At 42.8% G+C, this 20,110-nt stretch overlaps 1 protein-coding gene across 2 annotated transcripts in view; it reads right to left on the reverse strand.

Annotated features, from left to right (window-relative positions):
• Positions 1–20,110, reverse strand: part of efnb3b (ephrin-B3b) — an 82,212-nt gene that overhangs the window by 6,222 nt on the left and 55,880 nt on the right. The window contains exon 4 of one of the 2 annotated variants that reach the window (XM_077500586.1): positions 629–688. The exons of the other annotated variant lie outside the window; for it this stretch is intronic. Within the exon in view, the coding sequence (XP_077356712.1) occupies positions 629–688 (60 nt within the window). The remainder of the gene's footprint in view (positions 1–628; positions 689–20,110) is intronic. 2 annotated transcript variants of the gene reach the window in all.

Raw genomic sequence — 20,110 nt, forward strand, 5'->3', positions numbered from 1 at the left:
AAATCTGATTCCGACAATCCCCAGTTAATTCAAGCCGAGCAAGCGTGTGGGTGTCCCTAATCAAGTGGCCGCTGAATGCACATGCAAGGTCATAAAATGTGAGCACAATCCAGAGCCTCATCTTGGTTGTCTATTGCCAGCTTTGTGCTTATTCTTGTCTCACTCCACCTCCTGTGCCTCACACTTCTGTCTGCTCCATCACCCCCTTGATGCCCCCACCCCTCCACCAGCCACCCTCTCTCCCATCCAGGCTGCAGCATCTAATGACAGTAATAACTCTCTCAAATGTTGCCTCTGGACTCGCCCTGGCTCCTTGCCTCCCCTCCGTTCTTCCTCCCTCTTCCCTCTCTCGCTATCCATCTTTTTTTGTCCTTTGCCCAATGTAGCTATTAGCCATCCACTGCCCGCCTGCGGCACTTAGCTCAGAGGGGCCCAGACCGGGAGGGGGGGGAGAGAAAATATATGGAATTAAATAGAGATCCGCAGATGTCACCGCTGCACATCCTCCATCTGTCCCCCACCCCCGTTAAACCCGCCCTGCTGCTTATTGTTGTTTTCCACCCATCTACAAGCCATTGCTTATTCCCTGCATCCATCTTGTGGATTCTCCATTTGGTTTGCTGCTTACCTGAGTTCCTATTGGTGGAGCGTCCAGCTGGCTCCTTCTTGGGAGGCAGCCCGTATGGACCTGTGAGAAGGACTGTTGTCAGTATTACCGCTTGATGTTGCCTGATGACTCTCTTAAGTCCGAAAAGGATATTTTGCTTGCGTATTGCCTCTTCCTTTGTTGAGGATGTCATCGAACGGCACGGTGATATAACGCCAGAATGAAACGATTCCAGGGAACAGGATAAGAAGATCGTCATTAGGAGTTTTCGCAAGAAGGCCACAACGGCTCGTAATCTGCGCTCTCTAAATCAGCCCATCTGCCTCGCAGGCCGTCGCTGTCATGGTGATTAAACGCAGACATCATCAAGTGCACTGAGCATGACTTAAACGAATTAAAAAGATATCCGTACTATAAGGACAATATTTATTTTATAAAATAATGTTTCAAAAAATGAATGCGAGTAAATGGAATAAACAAGAGTTAACTTCCCACTGAATTCACGGTTCAATTCTAAAGCTTTTCTGGGCTGGGGGACATCATTTACTTGCGGTTTTGGGCTCGGCCAACCGTTCCCTTACGAATAGCGAGGGCTTCCCGGACATAAAGTGACAAGTACACAGCCCGACAAACACAAGCTGAGGGTGGAGGCGTCTGCTGGGATCAATAGTGAGCTGCGAGTGATTGCGACAGGGAGCAGGCGAGATAGATGTGCAATGAAATAAGTCAATGCGTGGATGCGCACACACCGCGAGCGCACGCGCGTGTGTCCCGAGTCGACAAACAACATGGTCGTGACCTTTCGGCAGCACGAGTGATAAGATGGAGAGAATAAGTGGAGGGCTGGGACGGAGAATTGAAACACAAGCGAGAGGAGAGGGTGAAGGGGTGGAATTTTAGAGGGTCTACCAGTTTGCTACGCATTACCGAAATATGATAATTGTGGGAATGCTGCATTCCCACATATGTTATTCGGCTTTTTATTCTCCACACTTTTTTTGCCGTGTAACAACTCCCACATAATACTTCAGATTTAAACTGTTCAAAATTCAACTTGTTTCAAAAATTCACACCATTTTGGGAATATATCGTCTGATTTCACAGTACTTACAGTATCACACAATTTAATGTTAAAAATCAACTTTTCCCCATTCATTTTCAATGGGACTGACAAACTTTTTCTAAATCCTATTTCCATGCATACAACTTCTCATCATTACCAGCTCTGTGATACTGCTCAGTGGCACACTTGGTAAAATGCATTGTACAGTAACCAGGAGGTCGCGGGTTCGAATCCCACCTCTGACTGTACATTGCAAATGTATCCATGGCAATTATGCTAAGTGATTACATGTATACCAACTATCTTAGTTACACTTTTCCATCTAAATGAATGGCGGGTACTGCATGCCTAGGTGGCGCTATTGCGTGAATTTGATTTATTTATTTATTTATTTATTTATTTATTTATGCATTTTTTCATTGGATATCATTAGTTCCATTTTTCCATCTAAATGAATGGAGGGTACTGTCAGATAATACTTTTACATATAAATAGGATATTTGCTATGATTTTCAACAAGCGAATTTGAGCATGTTAAATACTTGCCTGGCGTTATGGAGACATACAAGTGTGTTGGTTCAAATCTCGCTAGGGAAATATTTTATTATTTTATTCAGCTTTCAGCATTCCCACGGAATTTCTGCAGAAATTTCACTATGTCTAGTTAATATTTGACATTCACCTATGTGAAGACACTGACAGTGATGGTTCATAAGTCATCACAGTGATCAGCAATTATTTAACAAGCTAGGAACAAGATTAACACCAATTTGGAACACTATTTTTCCCAATAAACGTCCACAACATTCCAAGGAAATCACAATGTCCCGTAACTGGTGAACTATATATGGTGGCCCAATCCTGTGATGCTTTGTGACACCAAAAAGTTAATCTTCTCAGTGTTTGTGGTGAAACCAACACATTTTCTACTGTTGACGATGGAAAAACATACTTGTGATAAGACATGGGCCAATTATGGACGTGGTTCAAAAAAATATATATCAAGTTTTTAATAACCGCTAATACTGACTGCAAACAGTAATCAGCTCTTCTTTTGATTGGCTGCTCGGAGAGCTGAGTAAAGGAGCCGCGTCTTGGAAGTTTATCGCCTGCAATTAACTTTTATTTTCTCCTTCTCGGCACGTAATAAAGGAGGAAGGGAGCAAAACGAGATGCTGGAAACACAGATGCCTTTTTGCTCTTATTATTGTGCATTGTAGTTTAAATTAAAAAATTTAAAAAGGTGCCAGCAGGTACAAGCTAGCCCCAAGGACAACATGAGTAGTGTTGAATTGAGTGGATTGAGTGGGTCAGATGAAACGCCATATCATGTAAAATGAGATAGCAAATTAATGGGCTAGACTCAATTCTTAGTTAGAGACCAATAGGTGTCTATAGGACTGATAATTAAACTTTGGCCTCTGGGTGTAGTTCCTCAAAGTAACCACCAGATGCCGCCAAACCTGTACAACAAAGCCACCCACTCAGCATTGCCCGGACATTCTATATAAGATACAAATTAAATATAAATAAATGATATCCTGAATTAAATAATAATACACAACACAATCTATATTCGATAATTGTTAACCTGATTTTTGGATCAATGTCTGTAACACATTGAAAGCCAACTATGAAGTTTTTTTGTCTTTCTTTTTCTTTTCTTTCATTTATAATCGATACTGTCTTTTATCGCTGATAATATTGCTGTAACTGCATTGAAAAGACTATCTGTATGTATTGTTTGATTTAACAAAGATATATACAAGATGTGCAACAGAGATTAGAATTAACCTGTTAAATTCAAGCTGAGAGAATTTGGGATTTAACATGTAATGTATATATATGTTATTCATGCTTGCTTAATTAATATATATATATGATTTTATTTATTTTAACGTTCATCATTTGTCGAATAGAGCTGAAGACCTTGACATATTTTCATGTATGACTCATCATGCAACGCTGTGTATCCATGACACATTTGTAAGGAATGTATGACCTCATCATGACTCATCTTCATGGCCCGTCGGTGGAAGATTACTGAAAATGAGTTCCAGCAAGTGCGCTTTGATATGAGAAGGTGCGCGGAGAGACATTCACCGGAAGGAGTCAGTGGTGTGGCCCAAGAGTATAAAAGGCCGTCACCAACTCTGAGCTAGGCCCCCTTTTCACCCTGCGATGTGTCTGTATAGAGTGCATTCTCGAAGATGGAATATAACTGCCTGCCTGGACTTTGGATTTTTACGAAGGACTGGGATTAAGCTGTGACTGGAATCTTTTCTTCAATGATTGGTAATGTACAAATCTTTTAGCAATAAGGATGTATAATAGGAAGATATGAATGACTAATCGCGTGTTAGGGTGGGGGCCATTTAATACACTCTCATATCTTCAAAATTATTTTCAGCCAAAAACATCTTATTGTCAATCAGGTCTTAAGCTTTTCCGAGGAATGATCAATCTTGTAAAGCTTATTGTAAAAGGTTATATTATTCCTAATCTCCTGTTTTATTTTGTTTTATTTTATTTTATTTTATTTTATTTTATTTTGATTGATTTAAAGTTTTATCATTAAATGTGATTTTTATGATTCATATCGGTTATCTTATTATTGTCAATAAAATTGTTTAAAAGATAATTTTTGAATCAATCATTTTATTGTTTTGTTTCAATCTTTATTTTATTTATTTTTGGTTTTATTCCTTTTGGACGTTTTAATAAGTCCGGTCGTTCTATAAGACCTTTTCATTTGCTTATGATTTTATTTTTATAATTTGGTCGTTCTATAAGACCTTTTCATTTGCTTATGATTTTATTTTTAATTTGGTCGTTCTATAAGACCTTCACATTCGTTTATGATTTTATTTTTATTCTTTGGTCGTTCTATAAGACCTTAATGTTTGTTTATGATTTTATTTGGGACGTTTGATGAGCCCTCATTATTTTTTTGATTTTATTTTATTTATTTTGGACATTTTAAGTCCACCTCATTATTTTTTTTCCAAGACGGACAACAGTAACGGACGTTTGGAGGAAGGTAAGTGCATTTGAATAACCTCTAACCAATGCTTCCATCTGTATTAATATAAGTCAAATACTCCTGCTTGATATGTAACAAATCCGTATGATCCTAACAAGGATTATTAAATTACTAGGTCAATAACAAATGCAAACAACTCAGAGAAGTGGAGCTGCCAATGAAGTGAGGTGTACATGCTAGCATTCCTGGGCTCTGTGTGTGTGGTTACTCACTCAGGATTGATAGGTGTATGAAAACGGATTGGCCTCATGATAAGATGACAGTGAACAAACCTAGGTGAATCCACTTTGATATATCGGCTTATTTAATTCCCGTCTCCTCACGCTGACGCCTTAGAGCTGGTGAGGAAAAAGGGGAATTTCTAACCCTTTAATTGGAGAGTCGATCAGGACATATTTCCCGATTTAAGTCCTGCGGGTAAGCGGAAGTTGACATGTGGCGCCCAGACGTGGGGCTCGATTGACTCATTTTTGTCAAAATCGGGATCGATCGAGGCCCAAAACCGGAACCCGAGTGAGCACGGCTCTGAGCGGATGGCACAGTGCTTGGAGCTGATAGCGAACTCGCTGATAAATTGTCATGTCAGACGACCCTGAGTTAACACAAAATAGTCTCTTTGATGAATAGGGTTTCATGGGAAAGAACTTCTTTAATTGTGAAAATCTAGTGTGATTTTTGAGTTGAAGTTGATTGTACTATTTTGTGTTAAAGAAACGGTGACTGGCTCCCCCAGTAGACTTGCACTCTAAAAGAGGTTGAGTGTGAGAAGGCCATTCAAAGTGAATGGGCTTTAACAGCGGCCTGCTGCTCTGGTCAGCTGTGAAAGTACTGATAGTGTACTTGGCAGAGCGCGCTGCGGCGCGCATTCCTGAGGGAGGGGCTGAGTCAAGGGGTGGTTCAAGCCCGCCCACAAAGAGAAGGAGGGCTTGAACAGTTAGAGTTAATGTTGAGAGGCTGCTTGGAGAGAGGCAGCCTTTTTTCGGTTTTGACAGGAGTGTCCATTGGCACAAGAAGAAAGTCGTCGAGAATCAAGGAGAAAAGGTAGGAGTTTCCACTAGACTAATGTTCTAGTGGAAGCAGCCTTTTTCGGTTTTGACAGGAGTGTCCATTGGCACAAGAAGAAAGTCGTCGAGAACCAAGGAGGAAAGGTAGGAGTTTCCACTAGACTAATGTTCTAGTGGAGGCAGCCTTTTTCGGTTCCTAGCAGACGTGTCCAGGAACAAGAAGACATCCAGATCCCGGAGAAGAGAAGCGGGAAGGATTACAACCGACCTGAAAGGACAACACACCCCACCGTTTGAGAGAGGACATCCGCCGACGAGTAAAGGTAGGAAAAACTCGAAGTCGGTAGTCCTGATAGCAGTAGAGGCAACGTACATGGGTACGGAGCTGAGTAACCAGGAGCTAAAGTACGTCCCTGAACCCAAAGCGCGCGGGGAAGGCTTCGGAAATAGATAGCTCCACTCCTACAATAAGAAAGCAAAGCGGGCTATAGAACACGCTAGTGAAGTAATGGAAAGAATAATAGGGAGAAATGGGAGGGGAAAGCCCCCCAGCCCTACAGAGGGGGTAGCAGGGTTAATGCCTGCACCCCATCCTCTAGAACAACCAGATATACCAGTAGTGGTTATGCTACTGGGCGAGGGTGTAGATCGATGGCCACCAGGAGCAAGAAGGCACCTGGAAGTAAACAACCCTTCAATCCGTCTTGCCGACCTCGCAGCTGAGGTGGAAAGGTCGGTGAAGGAAACAGGAGTGTTCGTGAGTGAATTTCCCGAAATAATGGGCATAGCAACAGTAGTGGTAAACCACCCCCAAGAGGGATGCACCTCTGGGACGGTGGGCCTTTGGGTCCACTGGTGGACTGTGTTGTTGGATGTGTATAACGTAGTGGAAGTAACTAGCACCGGAGTCCAGTGGGACTCTACGATTAAATCCCTCGCTGAGAAAATGCAGATAAGGGTGGAATTAGCAAATCCCCAGGGGGCTGAAGCATTAAGCTTCAACCTCTGGGAGCAGTCGGGATTTGATCAAAAGCAGAAAGAGTTACAAAAAATGCGGAAAAGGCCAGCTGAGGCCGTTGGTGAAGAGGGCTTTGTTGATATGGGCTCATGTGTCCATGAGGAGGATGCAGGAGCATCAGAAAATGAAAGCCCGGGAAAAATTGTAAAAATGACTCCCCTGATAAGAACGGCGCCCCTGGGTGGGCTGCCGGAGGAAACAAAAAAGGTTTCAATCGGGAATGGTGTAATATTGTGCCACTATGTGGGAAGCCCCTGGCAAATACGGGGGGATGCTATAGTGATAATAACAGATAGATCACTAAAACCGCATAGTAAAGCGCTTGGAAACATTTTAAGGCAGGAAGCGGGACAAGAATATGAATTAGAGGTTAAACAAGAATTACAAAAAGATAATCAGCGGCCAATAATAGCGGCAAAAACTAGTGGTGGGAACACTCCCTACGGCATGATAATACACGTGCCAGGGACAGAGTGGAACCCCAATATCGATCAGTCACGATATGCGGACGAGATGGCAAAAGCATTGGAGAGGGGGGTCGACAAAGCGTTAGGAGAAGGAGCGGAGAGAATAGTGATGGCTGTAAATTGGATTAAAACTGGAAAGATGCAGTGGCAACTGGCTGAGTCCATAGCAGTAGCAGCGTTCACTCTAAGAGCTAAGACTCCTGTAACAACACCATCGGGAGTAGAATTTGTGATAGTAATATCAAAAAAGCAGAGAGAGGAACGAGTTAAATCAGTGACAGACGAGATTTTAACCCGTACTAGACAGATGCATCGTGAACGACGCCAGCTCCAGCAATCAATAAACGGAGAACCCAGGGACTCACCCCAGTCATCATCCCCAGTTAAAACATCTCCCGTGCCTCTCCCGGTAAGTGGAAGGAAGGCAGAAGCTGCCCGGGAGGTGGAAGACGAAGAGCAAGAGGGACCGAGCAGACAAACCCCAAAGGGAAAAAACAAGGCCCCAAGGGGAACGGTGACCTTTAGCCCCGTCACGTCTACCCCTGGAACAGCACGGGAGCTCTTTCCGGGACAACCCCCCATAACGCCGGTGCCCCTGCCACAGGTTTCGCAAAAAAGGCATATGGGAAATGTAAACCCGATGGGACCGTTAGCGATGCCAGGAGATGGGAGCGAAGAGGAAGACGATGAAGAGCAAGCTCCTGTTTCGACCGTGATTGGCGCTAACCCCGCTGACGAAGACCAAGACTCAACCTCATCAGAAGATGACCCGGGCAACCCTGGCCAGAACCCGAAAATAGTTACAAGACCAGTTAGTAAAAGAAAGAAAAATCCTCAACCTACGTTTGACGTGTACCAATCCTCAGCAAGGGTAGCTAGAGATCTTAACCTGGGATGGATCGAGACAAAGGATGGGCGAAGAGCTTACGTACCCGAGGCAGGGCAAGTAGATCGCCCCTATCCACCTGCCTGGCTCAATAAGCTAGATAGTAAAATGCCTCTAACTATGCGAATAATTTATCGCGAGGCTATTAACATTTTACAGGCTCCGCCATATACCACATTATTAATTCACCAAGACCTGACTAAGAATTTCAGGGATGGCTACGTGGCGGTGGCATATGATTTTATGTTGAGAAGGCTTAAAAAAGCAATAAATAATAAAGCAAAATGTGAGCTGAGAGCCGACGATGACCTAAATTCAGGTTCTGATAACGATGGAGCAGCGGTTACTGTAACGGTACCAGCCGCCCCAAGAACCTCTTTGAACCAACAGTCCCAATATGTGACACAGCTGGGATCAACTACAATAGTACCAAACCCAGTGCCCCAACCACATGACATGGAGGGGGAGGTGCAACAATTTAAGACCTTGAAGGAGTTGGTTCGCCAAAAAGGTAGGCTAGAGACAGCTAAAGAGTATTTAGTTGAGACATGGCCTATGATTAGAGACGCCCCAGGAGGAGATGGTGCTAAGAAACTATGGCTTCAGTACATCATCGCTAGCCCTGTCGGACCATACGAAACACCACAACAGGTCTACGAAAGATGGGTGGACGGCGAAGATGAGGATGAAGATGCCCATATTAGCAGGGCTAGAGAGCAACTCAAAAGGGACGTTTCACTGCTAAATGTGTGGCACAAAATTAAGGAAGTTATATCTCCAAATAGGTATATCAAAGTGCTGCGGATGATTGTCAAGGACAGAGGGAACGAAGCTGTCTTTGTGAAGATGGCCCCAAATAGCACGACGCTGAAAATTGAAGCCTCCGTTAAGAAGTGGGATCGCCTAACTAAGCATAACGCTGAGAAAAGGAGGACCGGACCAGTCGCTAGTCGCACCCGAGGGAGCGAACAGCAGGTCCAGCAGGGAGCTCAGCAACCAGTTCAGACTGTCCCCTACGTGAGACCTCAGCAGCAGAGAACGAACTGGAATCAGAGACAGGCCACCCAGCCAGGACAGCAGACGAGGCCCCAACCAAGACAACAGCCAGCAGTGCGAAGACCAGGTCCAGCATATATGCCCAAAGAAGAATTTGACAAACTGAACCCAGAAGAAAGGAAGGCCTTCCTCGAGGCTCGCAAGGCTGCAGCCTCCGGGGGGCCTGGGAAATAATGGAAACAAAGGCACGGGTCACCCTAGAAGGGGTTTACAGAATAGGGGATAACCTTTATGCTAAGGTGGAGGGAGTGCCCTATTTAGTAGACACAGGGGCCGAGGTGTCCATGACCCGTAGAGCCTTAAAACGAATCGGACACCTAAAAGTAATGGTAGCTGATGGCTCGATTGCCAAAATGCCGGTAGGAATTTGGAAGGGAATTGTGTGGGTGTTAGGACCATACAATTTGTTGACATTAAAAGATGCAGAAGAAATGGAAAAGCCTAAAAATAAAAGGCAAGTTGCGAAAAAGAGATGGGAAAAACTAAAACCGAAATTAGTGAGAGTAGGCCCTACAAAAATAATACTTGATCAAGAATGGTATAAGTCAGTAGATGTACCAGCCGTAAAAGCCCAACAAATCCAAGACAGTGTGTTAACACTGGAAGGGAAAAAGAAATTAGGTGAAATTTTAGACAAAGCCGCTATCGCACATTTTAAAAATGATTGCGGTGATTTAGGAGCAAAATACATGCATATCATAATTGGGGGGGTACATCCGCCAGTGAGGCAATATCCCCTCAACCCCGGAGCAGTGGCCGAAATGGAGGTAATTGTAAAAGAATTATTAGCACTTGGCATTATTCGTGAAGAACTAAACCCTATTACCAATAGCCCAATTCAAGCTGTTAAAAAACCTGAAGCGGTAGGAGGGGGATGGAGGCCAGTCATTAACTTTAAAGCTCTAAACCGCCGAACGGTGGCTAACCGAGCGAGCCTCATAAACCCCCAGGCGTCTTTAAAAACATTAAGAGTAAAGAAGTATAAATCATGTATTGACCTTGCAAATGGATTCTTTTCCCTTAGAATTGCCAAAGCATCACAAGGGAAAACAGCGTTTACGCATAAAGGAAAAGCATACGTTTGGCAGAGGTTGCCGCAAGGATATAAGAACTCCCCGAATGTATTTCAATCAGCTGTCTTGCATATTTTGGAAGGTCTCCCAGTCACAGTTTACATCGATGATGTGTTCATCGCTAGTGACACGGAGGAGGAACATTTGGAGATTCTGCAGGCCGTAATCGAACGAGTGACGGAGGCAGGATTAAAACTAAATCTTAAGAAGTGTCAGCTGGCCAGGTTTGAGGTAGATTACTTGGGATTCCAAGTGTCTGAAGACTTGGGGCTGTCGCAAGCGTATCGAGAGAAAATAGAACAGATTTTGCCTCCAACGTCCGAGAACGAGCTACAGAAAATATTAGGACTGTGTAATTATGTTCGAGATCATGTTCCGTATTATCAGAAATTTGCGAGACCCCTTTATGCTCGATTGCGTAAAATTCCTAACGAAAAGAAAACAAAAGATTGGCCTTGGTCAGCTAAAGACCAAGAGAATTTAGAAGGGCTTAAAAACGTAGTAAAAAATGCTATACGCCTCGAACCGAGAAGCTTGGAAGTCAGGTTGGTTGCCGAGATACAATGTGATGAAGATAATGCAATGGTAAGTGTTAGTAATGAAGGTGCCGGCTTAGTGACACTATGGACTTACACTATAAATAATGTTGAGAAAAAGTTTCCCCAGGAGGAGAGAGAATTAGCAGTTCTTGCTAAATATTGGGGAACATTAAAAGACCTAGCCCAGGGACAAGGCATAAAAGTTGTTACGCAGAGTCAAGTACATCGATACCTGCGTAAAGACACACTAGAAAGTACTAAAGCGACGAATGTGAGATGGGGGAGGTGGGAAGATATCCTGCTTGACCCTGACCTAGAGATAGGACCAGCAAAATCCATATCTAAAAAACAGGCGAAAACTGTAAATGGTGAGGAGAAGCCATATGAATGGGTTTTATACACAGATGGTTCTAAAAAGGGTGAAGACCAGAATGCCCACTGGGGCTTCATCCTGAAACACAATGGTAAAGAGGTATGCCGCCGAAAAGGTCAGACTCCTGGTAGTGCCCAAGCAGGAGAGGCTACAGCGGTGTTAGAAGGATTGTTGGAGGCCATAAGATTACACGTGAGTCGAGTAAGACTTATAACCGATAGTCACTATTGCGCCCAGGCGCTCAGAGAAGATTTATCCATTTGGGAAGAAAATGGGTTTGAAGGAGCGAGGAGTAAAGAAATTGCTCATGCTGAGTTATGGAAGAAAATAGCCGAGTTAAGGTTAAATATGACTATCGATGTTGTTCACCAGAAAGCCCACGTCAAGGAGGGGGCTCACTGGAGAGGAAATGATGAAATAGATAAATACGTCCAAGAGAGAAGATTGGTAATTGTAGGAGCAGAAAAATGGGACAATACTCCCAAAGGAGGAAAAGTGGTCCCAGATGAGTTTGTGTGTGAGGTTACTAAGGCCGTACATGAAGCGCTAGGTCATGGAGGTGCCTTACCCACAAAGAGAGAGCTGGAGAAACTGGAACTTTGGATCCCAGAAAAGAAAATCCGTTCAGTTATACGAAATTGCGAGTTGTGTAATAAGTATAATGCAGGACGCCGAGGACAGCGAGTGGACGGATTGACGATTAAAAGCACTGTTCCATGGGCATCAGTTTGCATGGACGTAGCAGGCCCCATGGGAGTAAACGGCACTAAAGGTGAGAAGTATCTTGTTGTGCTTGTAGATTCGATGTCAGGACATTTTGGATTAAAAGCGGTACGTAATGCGAATGCTAATAGCGTACTAAAAACGCTGGAAGAGGGTTGTATGTGGTTAGGCATACCGAGAGAGTTAAGAACTGACAATGGAACTCATTTCAAAAACGCTACAATAGACAGGTGGTGTCAAAAGTGGGGAATAATAAGGACTTACTCTCCGCCTTACACCCCTCAAGCTAATGGCGTGGCTGAACGAACCATTGGCCTAGTTAAAAGTTGGCTCGGGAAAAATGCTAATGGAAAAGAATGGAGTGAAAAATTGGTGGAGCTGGTCAAGGACTTGAATGGGAGGAGCAGAGCAGATAGACCTTCCCCTTCAGAGGAGTTAAACCAGCGCCCCTTTGTCGCTCCTGAGGTAGGACGAATGCAAAGTACAGAAAACACTCAGAAAGGAAAGTGCCCATTTCAGGTAGGACAGAGAGTGTGGATAAAATCTCATGGTCCATCTGATAGCCAGGCAGTAAAAGCAAAGTATGACCAATCTGACATCATTGAAGAAGTTTTAGACAGAAATACAGTGCGATTAAAAAAGAAGGGACTCCAAGGGGTAGAGCAGCTAAAACCAATGCCAGTTAATTCAGCCTAAAGCTAAGGAGTAAGACAAATAATAAAAAAATGGAAGCAGCCACTCCGGCCTTTGTCAAGCTCGTTATGGTGAAAGGAGCTGTCATCGTGCGGAGGACTGAAAAGGAAGTAATGGTTGGTAGGGCATTTAATCTTTGGATAAATGCAATAAGAGGATATATTGTTAATAGAGTAGAAGATTTTAGTTGGCAACCGGCTATCTTGACCTGCATAATTTGTAGTGGAAGCGAAGAGTCGAGGAGCCAGTGGAATGTGGAACAGATACCCGACGAAGGCTGGTTGGACGAGCTTAAGCCGGATTTGAGCGAGGTAGGCACGGCTAAGATATTTGAAATACAGGTATGTGGGTATTGTAGAATAAAGAGCCTACCTAGAATAAAAGTGCATGTTCAGTGGGATTTAGCCCCGCAAGAGAATACAGATGCACAGTATTGTAAATGTATGTGGGATGGAGAGAAGGTATTGTATTGTCAACATTGTTGGATGAGAATGGAAAGAGGTTCACTGATAAGAGCTGGGGAAGCCGAAGGGTGGCAGCTAACTAGAGCGGAAACCCCGATAAAGTCGCTGAGTTCCGATTTGCTGACCTATTGGCCGATGGAGATAAACGAGAGGACGTGCGACCCAAGATTTCAGGCGCTGCTTTACAACAACTGGCCGCCGGAAGGAGGTGAGTATCGCCCGGCTCCGCTTATTGTTGGCTCGGAGGCGACGCCAACTCTAATATATGTTGAACCTAAGTGTGTAGTTGAACCAGGGGTACCCTGGGCCACAGTAATCAATGGTGTGTTAGCCCGAGGGGATATTCCGATGGAAACATTACCTGACGTCCCACAAGAAAGGGTAATAAATATTAGTAGTATGTGTAGTAGTAATGTGTTAATGTACGCTACATTGGATAAAATGGAATATAAGGCTAAAACAGCAGTAGTAAGGGTGAGTCCAGTGGTGTCGCCTCAACAAGATACGAGGTCGGACACAGGATACTGGATAAAAGTAAAAATAATGATGGCCATGAAACCTTATGAGGGTATATACTCATTGGGAATGGAAGTGTCGATGAGTACGGAGGAGGAGGCCAAGCGGCTTCACCCCAAATGTACTTTTTATAGGGAGTGCCATAGTAGTGCACAGATAAGAATGTATAGTGGTAGAACCTATAGAGATGAAAAGAGTGAAAAAATAAGGCCTAGTGGTAATGAGAAGATGATGGCATTAGCCCAGGTGGCCACAGAAAAGCTAGAAAAACTTAATGCGAATTCATTAAGTGAGGGAAGGCTCGGGCAAGAGCGAGTGACCCATGTCAGGGGAAAATCTGACCATAAAAGTCGCCCAGAGAAAAAATGGTGGCAAGGATGTCCATACCCGGGTTGTACCGGTGAAGGACATGTAGTTGGCGACCGCCGAGTGCATCGGTCGCTACGTGGATGTCCTAGTTTTAACAAGGCAAATCCATGTGAGTATAGATCACCTAGATGGAAAGAATTGGTGAGAAAGTGTAGAAGGGCCCCTCATTCCATTTTTTCCAAGGAGGAACGGATGGAGATGGGTAAAGTATTGGAAACTCCAGCCACGAGGTCAAAGGCGGAATGGAGGGAAGGGCCAGACATGATGAAGATAAGTGGTCAAAAGATCAAAAAAGCTAGGAAGATTGATTATCAATAAATTAAGAAGGGGAAAAAAAAAAAAAAACCCCGCCTATTTTAAAATAAAATAAGTTTTTGTAAAAAGATAAGATAATTGTGTAATGAAGGCCAACCCCCAAGAAAAGGAGGAGGAGCTAATGAGATATTAAAACGCAACAGTCCTTAAAGGGCAAGACCAAAAGGAGAAAGCATGAAACGGAGCTACGAGATGGAGGAAGAGCAAGGTTGTAGCAAGCTAGTAATACTAGAGCTAAGCTCTAGTACTAAGCTAGAAGACCCACCGGACACAGTTGATGAACAACTTAAAGCTATCAACCGCCAGCGACAAAATTGGAGGTATGGAGGAGTTTTGGTGACTATCACACTTTGTTTCATGGTAATATTTTTGATATGTTATTCGATGAGACAAAAATCTAGCATCGCTGGCACAGCCCCGATTAATCCCCTCGACCTAGTAGAAATACGGCATGGCACCACTAAAATAACCAATCAGACGTGTTGGAAGGTGGAAGTGAAGCATGTTTGTGAAGAATGGAGAAGGAAGAAGGGAGCCTGCGGTGCCGGAAAGGAAAAACCCTGTGGGGTAGAATGGAGAAGGGAGAAGATAGCAGTGATAAATTCTTATCTTCGCACCTTTAACAGCACATATTATAATGAAACCCTAGAGGTCTTGAGAAGAAGTATTATATATCCTGCGAAATCAAAAAGCAAGTGTGCACATCCAGTGATTCTACGAGTTGATAACACAACAAGCGACTTTACAGTCAATATTACCTTGTTATGTCTGGAGAAGCAAGAACAAAGAATCATCAGAAAGAACTGGGTCCAGATCGGGAAGGAAGAACCTGCTTGGTACTTCAACGAATATTGTGCAAGACTGCCAGATGCAACAGGTGGATACTGGTTGAAGACAGACCATGACGCCTCTGACTTTACCTACCCGGCGGCCCCACGGAATGACACCTGTACCGAATTTCGCCCGGCATGGGAACGATGTTGGAACTGTATAACCTTTCGGTGCGAGGAGCCAGGGACCAACGGGACCACTGATTACTTGCCAGGTACTCCTGCTTCATCGTCAGGTAGGTCACTTAAATTTCTTAAGTTACGTAGGTTTGCAAAATTTAAAAAGCCTGTACCAATATCACAGAAAAAATTAGTAATAACGCGACGGCCAGGATGCAAGTTAATGTTAGAAAAGGCCCAGTCGTATAATAATAGCCATTGTGATTGGAATATGATGAAATATTGTTTTGAGCCCTATCATATGTTTTGTTATGCAGATGAGGGTAATATAATTATACCCTCCGATATAGGGCTTAGGCGTGATGTAAGGTTAATCCTGAGTCACTTTATTAGATTATATGCCGGAAATGCATTAGATCAAGAGAAAATAGAAGTGAAACATGAAGTATGGCTAAATGATTCCTTTCCATGGATATGGAAAAGAGATACATATATATTGAAATCAACCTTTAATAAAACTTTGGGAATAAATGTGTTAAAAGTAGTATGGGCACGGATGTGGGCTCAACGTATTCCTACACCGGATGATTTATATAATGTCCCAAAAGGGGATTTTGATAAAATTGACCAATGTGTAGCATTGAGAATGTATAACAGATTGCATAGGAAGGAGTGGATAAGTGGAATTTCACCACGATGCCCCTTGGTGGAGACAGGAACGCCACCTTTGACTCATTGGATATATAACTGTACAGGGTTGAACACAAACCTAACGATTAAAGGAGTCCTCCAAGCATGGAGAGAAGGACACACGAGAGATGAAAGTAAGACGTGGTGGGGGCTCAATAAAGATGAGATGGTTCAGGATGTGATACCTTGCTTAGGAGAGTCGGAGAACTATTGGGTTAAATATCAATATATAGCGACGGTGTATTCTAAAGAGAACGATATTTGGCCTGACATTGAAAAACCAGCCTTATATGCTAATCCAAGACCATGGGAAATGTTGTGTAAGGGGGGAGAGTCCGTGAAAAATTTTAATGAATGCACAATTGTATTAGCACGTATACCCTGTTATAAAGTCTCCCGATTTCAGAATTTTTGTAATGTATGTTATCGCGATGAAAATTATGCCAACTATGAGGGGGCAGTATGGATCAAGGATAACAGTAATCAATGGATCCGGAGTCAAGCTGCGGGTAGAGAATATTGTACGCGATGGAACAAAGATCATGACTTATCCAAAATGGTAGGATTAAGAATGATCCCCAAGCCTCCTGACTCTATGATGCAGATCTTAGAAGGTCACGCATTTAGGAAGACCCTTTGTAAAGGGGATATAGTTACAGGGTTTGATTGGCTGGGATTTAATAAGATTTATGGCCCTGGCACATGCCACAAACCTGCTGAAAGATGGCTGCATTGTGGACACAGTGACGAATATGATCATAAGGGAGAACATGTATGTATTTGGTATGAGAGAATAGGATTGGCAATAAAAGGTGTAGTAAGAACTGTGGCCACTACAGCCGGGGAAGTTGTAGAAGATGTAGCAGGGACGGCGATTATTGGGATAAGTACAGGGCTGTATGGTTTATTATATGATGTAGGACTATGGTTCCTGCTAGTGTCAGGAATTGTCCTGTCAGCAGTTATAGCTGTTGTAGTTATCAAAAGAGGGATTTTGGCATTATCTACCCACCGAAATTATAAAGAGAAAACCTCACCAAATAAGGTTAAAGCTCAGTTATTGGCCAACGAGCTGCAGAAAAAATGGGGGGGCCGACTAAGGGGAAATTATTGAGAAGTGGGGATGGGCTTCAGAAAAGGGCGGGATCGATCCAATTATAGATAAGACGCCCTAGCCCTGACTTCCTCACTTCTCACTGAAATCTTTTGGCGGAACAGTAACCAACAACTAACCATGGCTTGTAATGCTTTGGGTAAAGGTATTATTGGAAGACCAGGCGCCCTTTAAAACGTGAGTAATGAAGTGGAATATTGGATAATTTTTATAATATGGCTTTTTTATTGTTGTGTCGGATATAGCGAACAACTAAGTTAGTAGTGTGGGGAATAATTTTAATTCTCCTTTGGTTATGTCTGGTCGACCACTTGGTTTTAGTAATTTGGGTTTTTATCTATGTATTTTTTTTTACTCTCCCGCCAAGAGGTTCCGCTACTCGGAAGAGCGACCACACTCTCGCTCTCCCGTAGTAGAGGTGTTCCGCATTGATGGAGTAGATGCGGATGGAAACTTAGACTAAGATTAGAATGTATATATTGGGAGCCGCAATATTTTAGGTTTCCCCCAGGTCTAAGAATTGTCGAATTTTGGAGGTGTGTTTAACAGGATAACCAGGATCAGCCGCAGTGTGTCTTCTGTGGAAGTGATCTCCTCACGTCCGCTTGGGTGGTGGGGGACGCTTTCTATGGACACTGCTGCTATCCGTTGCCCGCAGTGGATGAGGGTAGAGAAATGTGGCTCATACCAGACGGGCTTTTTCTAAATTTCGTCAGTGATTTTTTCATTGATATCCAGTGTGGTTCCTGGATATGGCCTGGCTTTGCTGACTTCGCGGGCTCAAGTAAGTTGGAAGGTTTGGTTCAAAGTCGTTTGAAAGAGATACGTTATTATTTTAACGTTGAGGGTGAATTTATCGGGGGAACTTTCCCTTTAATGCGCATGATATGGCGCCTGCCTGACGGTGCTCGGCGCTTGACATTCAACACCTTGGTTGGCTTCTGTGTAGCCGCCACTCCTTTGAGACAGGTCGGATCCAATCGGGATGAGTGGCCCTACGAGCCTGTAACACCCTCCTCGCCCTTCCTGGACCGGGTTGATGAGCCTGGGGAACCCAGAGCCGCCCGACAGGATGTTCCAGTTGGTAAGGTTGTGCCACTGTTGAGATCACCCTCCCCCACGGTTACATCGACCACTGATGACCTGGAGGGTGTGCAAGGCGAGGATGGGGGTGGAACGGGGTCATCTCCCTCCCTGATGATGGGTGAACTGGGCCTGTGGTCTCCTCTTACTGATCCTCCGTCCGACTCCTTGCCTTCTGAATCCCCGGTGTCTCCGTTGCCGGAGGACACAAGGGGGTTGAATGCAGGTGACAGGGTTGGAGCTGGGGGCTTTTGAGGTTGATCAGTTTGGACACCATTGATCTCTAGGAGGGGGTGTTGAATTGAGTGGATTGAGTGGGTCAGATGAAACGCCATATCATGTAAAATGAGATAGCAAATTAATGGGCTAGACTCAATTCTTAGTTAGAGACCAATAGGTGTCTATAGGACTGATAATTAAACTTTGGCCTCTGGGTGTAGTTCCTCAAAGTAACCACCAGATGCCGCCAAACCTGTACAACAAAGCCACCCACTCAGCATTGCCCGGACATTCTATATAAGATACAAATTAAATATAAATAAATGATATCCTGAATTAAATAATAATACACAACACAATCTATATTCGATAATTGTTAACCTGATTTTTGGATCAATGTCTGTAACACATTGAAAGCCAACTATGAAGTTTTTTTGTCTTTCTTTTTCTTTTCTTTCATTTATAATCGATACTGTCTTTTATCGCTGATAATATTGCTGTAACTGCATTGAAAAGACTATCTGTATGTATTGTTTGATTTAACAAAGATATATACAAGATGTGCAACAGAGATTAGAATTAACCTGTTAAATTCAAGCTGAGAGAATTTGGGATTTAACATGTAATGTATATATATGTTATTCATGCTTGCTTAATTAATATATATATATGATTTTATTTATTTTAACGTTCATCATTTGTCGAATAGAGCTGAAGACCTTGACATATTTTCATGTATGACTCATCATGCAACGCTGTGTATCCATGACACATTTGTAAGGAATGTATGACCTCATCATGACTCATCTTCATGGCCCGTCGGTGGAAGATTACTGAAAATGAGTTCCAGCAAGTGCGCTTTGATATGAGAAGGTGCGCGGAGAGACATTCACCGGAAGGAGTCAGTGGTGTGGCCCAAGAGTATAAAAGGCCGTCACCAACTCTGAGCTAGGCCCCCTTTTCACCCTGCGATGTGTCTGTATAGAGTGCATTCTCGAAGATGGAATATAACTGCCTGCCTGGACTTTGGATTTTTACGAAGGACTGGGATTAAGCTGTGACTGGAATCTTTTCTTCAATGATTGGTAATGTACAAATCTTTTAGCAATAAGGATGTATAATAGGAAGATATGAATGACTAATCGCGTGTTAGGGTGGGGGCCATTTAATACACTCTCATATCTTCAAAATTATTTTCAGCCAAAAACATCTTATTGTCAATCAGGTCTTAAGCTTTTCCGAGGAATGATCAATCTTGTAAAGCTTATTGTAAAAGGTTATATTATTCCTAATCTCCTGTTTTATTTTGTTTTATTTTATTTTATTTTATTTTATTTTATTTTGATTGATTTAAAGTTTTATCATTAAATGTGATTTTTATGATTCATATCGGTTATCTTATTATTGTCAATAAAATTGTTTAAAAGATAATTTTTGAATCAATCATTTTATTGTTTTGTTTCAATCTTTATTTTATTTATTTTTGGTTTTATTCCTTTTGGACGTTTTAATAAGTCCGGTCGTTCTATAAGACCTTTTCATTTGCTTATGATTTTATTTTTATAATTTGGTCGTTCTATAAGACCTTTTCATTTGCTTATGATTTTATTTTTAATTTGGTCGTTCTATAAGACCTTCACATTCGTTTATGATTTTATTTTTATTCTTTGGTCGTTCTATAAGACCTTAATGTTTGTTTATGATTTTATTTGGGACGTTTGATGAGCCCTCATTATTTTTTTGATTTTATTTTATTTATTTTGGACATTTTAAGTCCACCTCATTATTTTTTTTCCAAGACGGACAATAGTAACGGACGTTTGGAGGAAGGTAAGTGCATTTGAA

Source organism: Festucalex cinctus, chromosome 16, assembly GCF_051991245.1.
Source record: "Festucalex cinctus isolate MCC-2025b chromosome 16, RoL_Fcin_1.0, whole genome shotgun sequence".
NCBI lineage: Eukaryota > Metazoa > Chordata > Actinopteri > Syngnathiformes > Syngnathidae > Festucalex > Festucalex cinctus.